The 11,915-nt window shown below is 43.1% G+C and overlaps 1 protein-coding gene across 1 annotated transcript in view; it reads left to right on the forward strand.

The window, feature by feature from the left end:
* Nucleotides 1-11,915, forward strand: part of ARMC2 (armadillo repeat containing 2) — a 105,074-nt gene that overhangs the window by 36,913 nt on the left and 56,246 nt on the right. The window contains exons 6-8 of the mRNA XM_004673754.2: nt 306-382; nt 5,656-5,754; nt 9,534-9,709. Of these exons, the coding sequence (XP_004673811.1) occupies nt 306-382; nt 5,656-5,754; nt 9,534-9,709 (352 nt within the window). The remainder of the gene's footprint in view (nt 1-305; nt 383-5,655; nt 5,755-9,533; nt 9,710-11,915) is intronic.

Below are 11,915 nucleotides of genomic sequence, written 5' to 3' on the forward strand. Positions count from 1 at the left end.
AATGGGCGTCCTTTCTCATTGTAATAGTGACCTCTTGTGGTGGATATCCTTAACCCATGTTCTAGTTTGCAAAGTAAACTTTGGCTTCTTTTTCTTGCTTCTAGTACCTATATTTCATACTAGAAAGTCAGTCTTGCTTGTTCTAAACAGAGAAATTTTGGAGATCAGATATTGATTAAAAGGGGAGATGGAGCACCAGATCCCATTTTATACACAGTTCTGTGTGGCTTCTCCAGAAACTGCATGTTGAGAAAGAGAGATGCCTTGGTGTTTGTGCTGAGTGCTGTGCCTTCTCTTCCTTCTAGGGACCAGGGAGAGAGGCGCACGAGGTCCTTCTCCTGTCCGGGCAGCTCTGACCTGAGCAGACAGGAACCAGAAGCAGGTGAGGCCCTGTGTTCTTAGGGCACCCCTCCTCTTTATCTTCAGCATTTCCATTCATAAGAAAAACATGTGCACTGCAGATGCCTAATGTTGGCACACTGAAAATTTCAGGAACTTTGTCCGCCATGGTCACACATTAACATTTATTTTTATAAGTCTTGCTTCTTTTCACAGCAGTCTTATCATCACCCAGCTCCGGATCTTCTCCCAGGCCCTGTCTCCATGACCACACAGCTCATTTTATGATAGGAATCTGGAAAGGTGCAAGACTTAACATCAGCATCATTCTTCAGCTTAAAATTTAAGTTCAAAATCACAACTCACTTAAATGAAACTAGATTAACTATATGAAAACAGCCCTTTGAGGATTTAAACTACTGTACTGAGAAAATGTGCATCAATATCAACCTTAGGCTGGAAATGATACAAGAGGGCTTTTACAAGGGAATGTAACATAATCTTGAATGAAGTGAATACAAGCATGACTTATATGGAAAAAATTAAGTTGCAAAGGCAAAGATCGGTGTTTTTTATGGCTACGGATCTATATGGCAAACAAATAAAATCGGTGTTTGGCCAGGGACATCGGGCTAACAGATCTATGATTTATCAAGCTTCATAAAAGTGCCCACCCAGTTTTGAGTGGTGCAAGCCTTGGAAGGTGAGAAAGGGGGAGGTGAGTAGAAGGAGGCACACAGAGGCCATCAGTGGTGTCTGTGTTGCTTAAAATAAGGAAGAAGAAGAAAATAGAGTTAATATTTGACTACACTACTTGTGGGAACACAGGTGCGTCTTCTGGTCTTCCAACTTTCTTTGTACACATAAATTTTATGAAATCAAATTAGTATTAGGCTCAAAGATATTATCTTCCAGACTATTTTCTTATCCATAATGGAATTTTTGTAGCTAATGGGAATTTCTATAGCGCTGAGAAAAGTCTTAGATTTCCAAGTCAGCATTGTTGCTAAGGGTTCTACTTTTACGTGCTAAAAAAATCAGCCAATAAACATTGTGTGAAGGTTTTGTGTCCAGAACTCAGAGCTGTGGTTAGGAACTATAACCACTGATACAGCAAAATCTTCAAAACATGCTGTAATTTCTGCTTGACTTACCCAGTTTCCTGTTGAATCATAATTTTTATATTTAGCAGGCTGAATCTAGATGAAAGTGCTCTCTAAAATATCAGGTGGTTGCCCCAGACTGAGACAAACTTTATTCACTTATTTTCTGTGCATCTTAAAAAGAAATCATATGATTCTATGCTTTCATTTCTAAAGCTCCCCAGGATTAGAGTATAAAATGGGATTTTTGTGGGAAGCAGAGATGGCGAGGTTTGTGGGGGGTACAGATGTGAACAGGTTCTGGCTAGACACAGCTGCTTACCAGGGCTTCCCAGAAGAGCAGAGAGCACAAGTCCTCATACAGTGTCTGGCTGACCTCTATACGGAAACGAAACACCCTAGAACCATGCAGAAGTGTCCTGTGATTTCTGGTCCTAAGTCGGTGCTTCTGGGTAAACATATGATCAGTCACTTCTGTCCTAAGAAGTAAGTTGAATAGTCATGGTTTCTCAGAGAGCTCATTTTTTAGCTAGCACATTGCGTAGAAGGCCTATGGGCTGACTTGAACTTTTTGGACCTCATCTCTGTGCTTCTAGTAAAGTGAGTGTCATGAACATCTGTGACTAAGTGGTCAAATTTATTCTGACTTTTCATTTGATGTATATTGATTTTATTCACATCCTTTGGACTTTGGCTATGTCAGGTACCTGGGACTATGAGCAACTATTTTTTTTATTTTGCTGCTAAAACATTCGTGCTTACTCTTAGAATCCATTTCCCTCAGTCATCAAAATTAAAGCAGACTCCTAAAAGTAGTAATTCAAAAGGTAGACTTGGTGGTCCACAGTCTTGCAGTTCTAAATTCCAGAGCTCTGGCTTCCTAAGTGACATGGCCTGACCAGAAGTGATGGGGGCCTGTGAACATCTCTACTTCCCTTGTGTGAATATTACTCTATTTCACAACAGGGTGCTGTCGAGAGGATGCTACTGGGGTGGCCTGTAAACCACAGTGCACGTCCTGTATCACCTCAACAGAATTAAAATTTTTTCTATTTCCCAAACTACATTTGGCCTCACAGCCCTTCCATCAGGGCTGCAAATCTATACTGATACAAACTGACCTGGTCCTAAAAACAATTCAACTGTGTGTTTTATGGTGAATTCCTGCTGATGGGGTAGAACCCTTGGGAAAAAAAAAAAAACTGACGGAACCCACAGTGCATATCCGTCATTTGTTGGCAACACCTATTTATGCACAATAAGTATCTATTTCTAAATAGAAAGTGCTCTTCATGCCATCCTGTGCATGCCTTCATGCCTCTTCTGGCACTAGGGTTTGGATAAAAGGCAGGCCAAGGGCGCTCCCTGGTGGCACGACGGGTAAGGATGCAGCATTGCAGGCTGACAGCAGCCGCTTCAGTGCAAGTTGGAACCCAGGCCCCGGAGGTGACCCACGTGGCGCGGCAGACCTCTCCTGACCCGCCCGCTGCTGCCCTCAGCAGTGTACTTCATCTATCTGCCTGTTCTGCTCCCCATTCTGTCTCTGATGGGGACACCTGCACCTATGGCTTGTACCCCACTTCTGTATGCATGAATAAATAAATCTTTAAAAAAAAAGACAGGCCGAAACCCCCAGCCTCTGGGGACGGCTGTGTCCGGGGAGGAGTGCGTTTGGGGAAGGCCTGTGTGTTAGGTGGGCTGTGTAGCAGCTTTCCTGCAGCTTGTGCTGTCACTGCCTGTTTGGAAAATTTACTAGGTGATGTATATTTTTTCCCTTCAAGAGTAAGGTAAGTACATTGGTGGTTTCAGAGAAGACAGAAAAGCACATAAAAAAAAAAACAAACAATCCAAAATCCCAAGGCTTAAATGGCCACTGTCACCCCATTAACAGAGCAAAAGCGAAGCAACTTGCCCCAGGTCAACCTACTGAGTAGGCAGAACTGGAGTTCAAAGTCAGACAGTCTGTCCAGAACCTGTGCTCTTAATAGGCCTCCCCGGCCTGTTTGTCCCTTTTTAAAGTTAAAATAATCTATTGATAAAAATATACAGGGCACACACCTATTCACTGTTCCCTTCTGTGTCTGTGTCTCATGTCTCCTCATTGCCTCTATGATTTCTGACTCTTTATGTGACACTTTTTGGGTCCAGGCACCCCATGTGTGGACACCTAAAGGGTGCCAGGTCCACTCTGAAAGGACATGGACTCCCTTCACCCATGTGGAGTAGGTTCTCAGGGAGTGGACTCGAGAGGAGAGAGGCTGAGGAACATCTCTAGCATAGCGTCTGAGTGGCCTCTCCAGGGGTACCGCCAGCGTTTTAGATCCTGAGGTATTGCCTGTGTAAGATGTAGTTGTGATTTGTGCTTCCTAATGTAGTTTACACATCTTTCCAAAACCATCTATTTCAGCCTGTCAGTTTTCAGAGGGGGGCAGGGGTTAGAGCACAGAGGTCAATTGTAAGGGGTGAAGAGCCAAAGGACCTTGGGTAGGAAACAATGCCCTTGAGCCCCACTTTTTTTTTTAAAATAAGTTTATTTTTACATCATTTTGTAATTTTTTTTCCATCCCAATTGTAATCCCCATGGGTTTCCCATCACCGAGTCACCCGTGTGCCATCACCATAAGACCGTGCATTTCCCTCCTCACCCCCCCCCCGTTTTTGATCCCATTCCCCACTCTACCCCCACAAAATGTCTCTGGTATGTGAGCCCCACTTTTCTCATCTGAAAAAAGGGAACAATTTGGGGCCCCTTTCATAGAGTCAGTACAAAATTTAAACACAGCTGGCCGCATTTGAAGTCCACAGTCACACAGTGGTGACTCCACAGCCGTTTGCCAGAAGCATCTTCTCTGGTGACTTCTGGTCATTTTTGGCTCCATTCACTTCAGACCATGGGGGCCTGCTTAGTTTTTTGGGGGTTTTTAAAATAATATAATAGCTTGTTTTTACATCATTTTGTGCCTTTTCCCATCTCAGTTGTAATCCCCATGGGCTTCCCATCACCAAATCACCATCATCCAGTGCACTTACCACCCCCACCACCGTTTTTGATCCCATTCCCCACTCCAACCCTGTAAAATGTCTCTGGTATATAGTTGTTCATCATTATTATTATTATTTCCCCTGTTCTTTTTTACTCCTGTTATGAGTGAAACCATCCAATATTTTTCCTTTTCTTTCTGGTTTATTTCACTAAGCATCATCTTCTCCAGCTCCATTCATGTTGCTGCAAAAGGCATGTGTTTATTTATTTATTTATTTGGTTTTATATATATGTACCACATCTTTTTAATACAGTCATCTACTTTTGGAGATTTGGGTTGTGTCTTTCCTATTGTAACTAAAGATACAATGAAACGGGGCCAGGGGGTGGTGCAGGTGTCTTTTTGAATCAGTGTTTTCGTGTCTTATGGGTGGACACCTAGGAGTGGGATTGCTGGGTCATAGGGAAGCTCCACTGGGCTCACTTGTTTATTAACCAGGATGTAATATTCCTATTTTTGGATTGTTAGGAGATACTAGGCACTGGGCTTCAGAGCTTTATCTATATATTTCTTTTAATCTTCCTAACCCTCTACTCTGTTTTGCTGATGAGGCTCAGGAAGGGTAAGAAACCAGATCCCAGTCACCCAGGGTAGCCATGGACCATGCTGAAGGGGGTCTGACTGCAGCTCCATCAGCGCCGCGCACCTCAGCTGTCCCCACCCCACCCCACACACACGTCACTGTGTGGTGGCACTGGCTCCACAATGATGGGGACATTTTATTTTCCAATGTCAAGAGAGTTGCTGCAGTCCTTTGTACAAAGAAACTTCACTGAACATTTTCAAGGTCCTTATTCTTCACATAGCTATAATTTTCTGTTTCTTCTGCATTATGGGGGGGGGGGTAATGTTTCAGTTAAAAATAACTATTTGCCTTACAATAATTTCAACATTTATAAAGCTTAAGACTTTATAAAGTGCACCAATCATTGATTAATATGCTGATTTCTTTACATCACCCTTTCTGAGTTTAATTTGGGGTGAGTTCATTAGAAGACATGTAGTTCTGATTAGAATTAGTTGGATTTGGCAGGGGCAAGGGGGTGCAAATTACAATGTAATTCTAGGATATATTAATTTTAGGGATGAATAGTACAGACTTGTGATAGGGCTTCAGTTACAATTCTTTTCTCACAGCTCATTCAACTGCCCTGGGTTTCTTTTTGCAGTCTCAAAAGCCAACTTGCAAGACAAAGACACAGAAATAGAAGTAGACGAAGTCTTTTGGAATACAAGGATCGGACCGATTTTGCATGAATTAGAAAAGGGTAAAAAAAAAGAAAACAACCTTTTTGTTCTTAAATTAAAAATATCTGTAGTTATTTATAGATTCTCCACAGCCATGATATTTTTAGTACACTTTGAATAGCATTTCTATGAATATGTTCAGAAACAAATGAAACCATCTATTTACTTACCCAGTAATATATGTATTAGATCGTACATGTGAGCCTGATTTTTAGTGAGTAAAATTATGTTCTAAATGCAGCGAGAGAGTCTACTACTTCTAAAATCCCCCCTGGAATATAAATTAATTATCACCTCCTCTGCCCAAGGAAAGGCTGATTTGAACTCCCCAAGGTGCCAGTTCAATCAAGAAAGTGAAAAATTACAACAGGTTTGAGGTCTTTGAAACATCAATTGAGTGTCATGGACTAGCACCTTGGCAGGTGTGCACCTGGTTTTCTAGATCCAAGTGGATAGATTTTGTTCTTTCCAGTGGCACATACCTGGGGGATGCTGCTCTGGGAAGGAAGTGGCCTGGGATGTGCCCAGACTTTGCCCAGCTGTGAGGTCCACAATGGACAAGTGTCCGCAGAGGGGACTGTGGCAAGCATGCATGGGTGGGGGGAGGGTGATGGCCCCACCTCCTCTCGCTGGACATCCCATCTCTGAAACTGGACAGCTCCTCGAGCTGCAGTGTGGAGCCTGGCCGATCCAGCCACCCGCATGCAGAGCACAGTAGGTCCTCTCTAGGGTGATGGAACAAGTGTTCCTGCATGGCAGCCCCAGAAAGGCAAGGACAATAAATGAGTCCTCCCCAGCCACCAAGCAGGGATACAAAAGACCTGCTTCTTTTTAAGGTTCAAATGACCTCACCCCTCTTCAGGGCCCTGCTGGTACTTGATAGTGTTCCTGGTTAAGTGGGGGATGGGCGCAGGTTTCTGGGCCTCAGGATGTGACCACAGGGAATCAGCTACTATCACACAGAGCAGTGATCTCGCCTGTCAGGTGAGGAGGGGTGGGCAAAACTAGATCAGCACCACAGTTCGCTGCAGGGAAAAACCCTTAAAATGGGAACATGATACCTTTCTCTCTCAAGAGAGTAACATTCACCCTCATATTAATGCATCAGGTTAAACTTGGGTCCTTTATTTTAGGTGATGTGTAAAAGGCTAGTGAGAAGAGCAGTCCGCCTGGCTAAGAGTTAAAACAGGAAACATTCCAGGAAGAGGAAGAACACCAAGGGGTGAATGGCTGGGAGTGCCCAGGCCTGCCTCAGGGGGGGTCTTCAGGCTGAAAGGTTTTAAGAGTTCTGAAGGGTCTGCCACCGTGGACACCAACAGAGAAAAGCTGAGATGAGTTTGGGATTTGAAATGTAGGTGAAATGCCCTTCTCAAAGGATCATTAAACCCCCAAGTCAGGCATCTCCACTGACAACTTTAAGGACAGCAGGCGGTGGCAGGGCTGGGTTCCTTGACCTTTTGAGATGATTGTCCCTTCTTTTTCTTTTTCATTTTGACAGATTTGCAGACTTACAGAAAAGGTGCAAGATAGTACAAAGAAATTCTGCATGCTTTTCACCCAATTCTGCATGCTTTTCATCCAGATCCCCCAAACATGTTGCTACATTTGCTTTATTATATTCTGCCTTCCCTGTCTCCCTCTCTTACTCTCTTTTTCTCTACATCCCAACTCCTCCACATATGTTTACATTGTGTTTCCTTTTTCTAAGCCATTTGAGACCAAGTAAAAGGCATGACACAGATATGATGGGCCATGATGCTAAGTACGCTAGCATTTTTTTTTCTTTAGAAACAAGGCATTCTGTTACATATCTGGAAATACAATACCATGCAATTATTTATTTATTTATTTATTTTAGATATTGCCAGTTAACCTCATAATTTCTCTTATAGAAAAGGAAAATACTGGACCATAGGCTCCAAATATCTGTGACGTCTTTTTCAACAAGTTTCACGTTTGAAGAGTAGAGACTAGTTCGACCCAGGCCAGGTGTTCGGGGCAGGCTTAGAGCTTGAGTGATGCTGTTTTCTCCCCAGTGCCTCACCTCAGGAGGTACCAGATGCTGATTTGGTCCATTACTGGTGATATGAACTTCGATCTCCTGGGCAAGGTGCCTATGCCAGATTTTCCTCTGTGAAGTTACTGTTTTTCCCTTGGCAATTATTAAGACCGGGAGATGAGACTTTGAGACTATATATGCTTTGTATTACTCATCAAGCTTCCACCCAATAGTGTTAGCCATTTGAGACTCTATAGCTCTTAGATTCAGTTCATCTTCTGAAGCTATGTGGCATTTATAACACACAACTGGTATAAAGAAGTAATTTGATCAATGGCCTTTAACATTTGACCCTCGAGCTTTCTTCTTTAATTTCGTTTAAGCTTAAGTTTAAGCAGCTACTCTTGTCTAGAACCAACCAGACTAAAGAGTTTGTAGGTAGACATACTAGAAGAATGCCCGCTAAGACCATCCACTGCCACTGACAGAAAGTGGCCCCCGACCCAGATTTCAGGTTTGTGAAGAAACTGCCAGTCACAGAAGAATAAAACAGCAAAACAAAAGTGTGTCTTACAATAGAGCTCAGGTTTTCCCCTTTATTTAAAGTTAGTCTAAGTCATTTCCCATCAATTCATTTATTTGAGCACATAACTGAAAGGCATTGAAGGTTACTTTGCTATTGAGGTTAAAAATTTTTTCTTAGATGTTATTGTTGAAAAGAGCTAAAAATGGCCTGAGTCATTTCCTTCTGCAGGCTTACTTCCTCTGTGCAGGCTTTTAAGAGCACATTATGGTATTTATTTAAGATTGGTTTCCTACTTTTAAATTTTGCAATGGGATCTATCAGAGAGGATATTTTTCAACCAAATGCCTTCTCCCTTGAATTCTTACATGTGTCCTCACGCTCCACTCTGTGCCCTTCTCTTTCTCACAAGCCTGTTGGTAGGGTGGCCACTTTAAAAAGACTGCTTCCCTCAGATTGTTGATATGAAGTAAAATGTTCTAGGTCTTCCTGTTTCCTAAGTACAGTCTTCTTTTTCATCCTCTTCTTGTCTAATAACACTTCCCAGTGAAGTGTTGGCATCTGGAGATTTCCCTCCATTGAGCCCTCTTCCACCTGTTTCTCACTGAAAAATACTGAGCATTGTTCTTAACAACAGATACATTAATACAAATGTGTATTAAACTCAATTACAGGTTGTCAGCACAGTGTTACTGCAGCATAGCCCCTGGTTCCTACTCAGCGAGCATGACATCTGTGGAGGGTCTGGGCCCATCACACAACATACCACAGACACACAAAAATAGCAACGTCAGGCAGCGGCTTTGGAATGTGGCACAGGGCATCTTTTCTGGAGGAGCCAGAACAGAAATAGAGTCCTGAAGGACCAAAAGCTGTGGAGACAAGGATAAGCCAGAAGAACTGCCAGCAGGGGCCGACAGGAGACACAGCAAGTAGTGTCCTCACACCAGATTGAGCATAGAGCTGGGGGTGGGAGGAGGCAGTGGAACAAGGGAGCCCGCCTGACATAGGCACAGCTCCACTCCAACCCTTTGAAAGACTGTGTTCTAGATAAGCTGACTGACGGTAAATAATTCATGATAAGAGGTGGCTCAGGAAAACGAAAAAGAAAAAAAAAATCAGGTAGCTGGAAATAATGAAAAGGAAAAAACATAGCTCGGGAATCTGGAGATGTTGGCGGTAAGACTTAGGGTATTTACTTACGCTGTCTGTGTTTGACACACCTGAACACTTGACCTTAATTAGTAAGTGCCGCTTTGCTTTCTTTGCTCTGACAGAAGAAAACATTGAAACGGTCTGTGCTGCTTGCACACAGCTCCATCACGCTTTAGAGGAAGGAAACATGCTTGGAAATAAATTTAAGAGAAGAAGTGTTCTCCTGAAGACTCTCTATAAACTAGTTGATGTTGGCTCAGACTTGCTCAACCTTAAACTTGCAAAAATTATCCTAGCAGTAAGTTTTTCTTTCCTCTGGTCTGGTAGATTTTGTAGCACATATACGCTTTGTTTAATGCTTTATTTGTAACTATTACAAAGATGATTAGAAATGTAGTATGTTCAAGAGGATCTTGAAAAAAAAAATTAAGGTCTTAAGCCTGCACACCAGTATTTGACTAACTACTAGCTAAGGAGCTAAGCTGAGTACACAGAAAGTATTCAAGGAAACTCTCACATTTGAACTGCAGGTAGATTCTTTTAAAATATGGGCAGTGAGCAAATACATTCAAAACAGGTGCTCAAGCAACTTGCCTGGAGGTCAGTTTCTGTCAGGTACTTGATTCTGTCTCACTATTTAATAAATAACTGACAATCACTTTGGCCATGGACACCATGGCCAGGTGCTTTAGGAAACAGAAACAGCTGCGTGTAGTCATGGGAAGGTGGTCAAGGAAGGTTCCTTGGGAGGTGTTAGAAGAAAAGGCCACACACCAAATAAAGTTCACAGAAACCTGCCTCAGACAAATGATATCATTGTTTGAGGGGAGCAGTTTGTTGTCACAGCCATAAACAGTTGGAGCCAAAAGATAAGACACAATTAGTATAAAACCTTCTGAGAGCACCGCTAAAACAAATGAATGCAGCGTTGTTTACCTGGTTTTCATAAAAGTAAAAGCTATTAGGTTAACACCCATAATTCAAATAATTTGAAATCTTCAGGGGAACAGTGAAGGTGATGGCATCCTTGTGGCATAGTAAGAGTGCCCACTATTTCTTATCTGATGTCTTTCTTAAAGGCAGAACATTGGATGCGGTTTTTCTGGAGAAGCTGTGTTCTAATTCAGTTGTCTGCTGTCCAAACAACTTACCCTCTTTTTTTTTTTTTTTTAAGATTTATTTATTTGTGCATACAGAACTAGGGTACAAGCCAGAGGTTCAGGGGTGGCAAGAGGCTTCACCAGAGACAGAGTGGGGAGCAGAACAGGCAGATCAAGGAAGTACACTGCTGAGGGGAGCAAGGGCGGGTCAGGAGAGGTCTGCCGTGCCATGTGGTCACCTCCGGGGCAGGCGGGGATTGAACTGATGCAGAAGTGGCTTTAACTTCTCAGTGCTGTGCTTTAACCCGCTGCGCCACCAGGGAGGGCCTCAACTTACCCTCTTTTTAAAAATAATAGTGTGACTTGGAAAGCAGGGTGGTTTCAGTAGTATTTTAATCACCTCTAGCTGATGATAATCGATCCATCAGCTTTAATTAAATTATTTTTTCTAAAAAAAGCACAAACCACAGAGAGGATTTAAAGTCCAAAAATGTAAGCAGAGATGAAAAGATCTGGGCATGGTTACTGAGTCCCCGCTCCAGCCTTAGTGGCCCGGGAAAGCCCCAGAGTGGACAGAGGGCTCTGCCTGGAAGTTGCCAGAGCAGGACCCCAACTGCCAGCTGCTGGGGGATTTCCTGTGGCTCTAAACCTGGTTCCTATACATTTTGCTCCATACCAAGGCCCCCTGCTCTCCCAACAACTCTCCTCCCAAAACAAAAAAAAAAAGAGAGAGAGAGAGGAAAGAAAACAAGAGACAGGAAGGAAAGAAGGCAAAAATGACATGGATTTATTAATGTTTTGCAGAGAAAGCATTGTCTTGTTTATTAAAGGTGCTGGTCAAGTTCATTATATGCATAGCACCATTTAACTATTTTAGGGCAAAAAGCTAAGTGATCTGCTATGCAGGGAGCACGCCCTGACCTAAACTTATGATTAGATAAAATCCTGTGGCTGTGTCCTTGCTGAAGCTGGGACAAGACTCACCACGCTCAGAGGGCAGAGATAGCTGGGAGGCTTCTGATGAGCGGCAGGTATCACCAGACCCATAGGGCCCTTCAAAGTCTTCCAGTCCAACCTTAGAGAGAAGCCCCCTTTTCTCTAAGTTTCCAGGAAAGACATTAAGTTTATCTTAGGCCTTGGTGATGGGGCACTATATAAATATTTAAGAGGTCACATCATTGAAAGATGTCCTGGTGGCGCAAAGGGTTAAAGTTCAATGCCCTGCCAGGGAGGTGGCCCACATGGTGCAGCAGACCTCTCCTGTCTTGCCCGCTGCTCCCCTCAGCAGTGTACTTCATCATCTGCCTGTTCTGCTCCCCACCCTCTCTGGCGACTCCTCTCATGGTCCCCACACCTCTGACCTACACCCCAGTTCTGTGTGCATAAACAAATCTTTTAAAAAAT

Source organism: Condylura cristata, unplaced genomic scaffold (assembly GCF_000260355.1).
Source record: "Condylura cristata isolate star-nosed mole 26May11 unplaced genomic scaffold, ConCri1.0 scaffold00001, whole genome shotgun sequence".
NCBI classification, from domain to species: domain Eukaryota; kingdom Metazoa; phylum Chordata; class Mammalia; order Eulipotyphla; family Talpidae; genus Condylura; species Condylura cristata.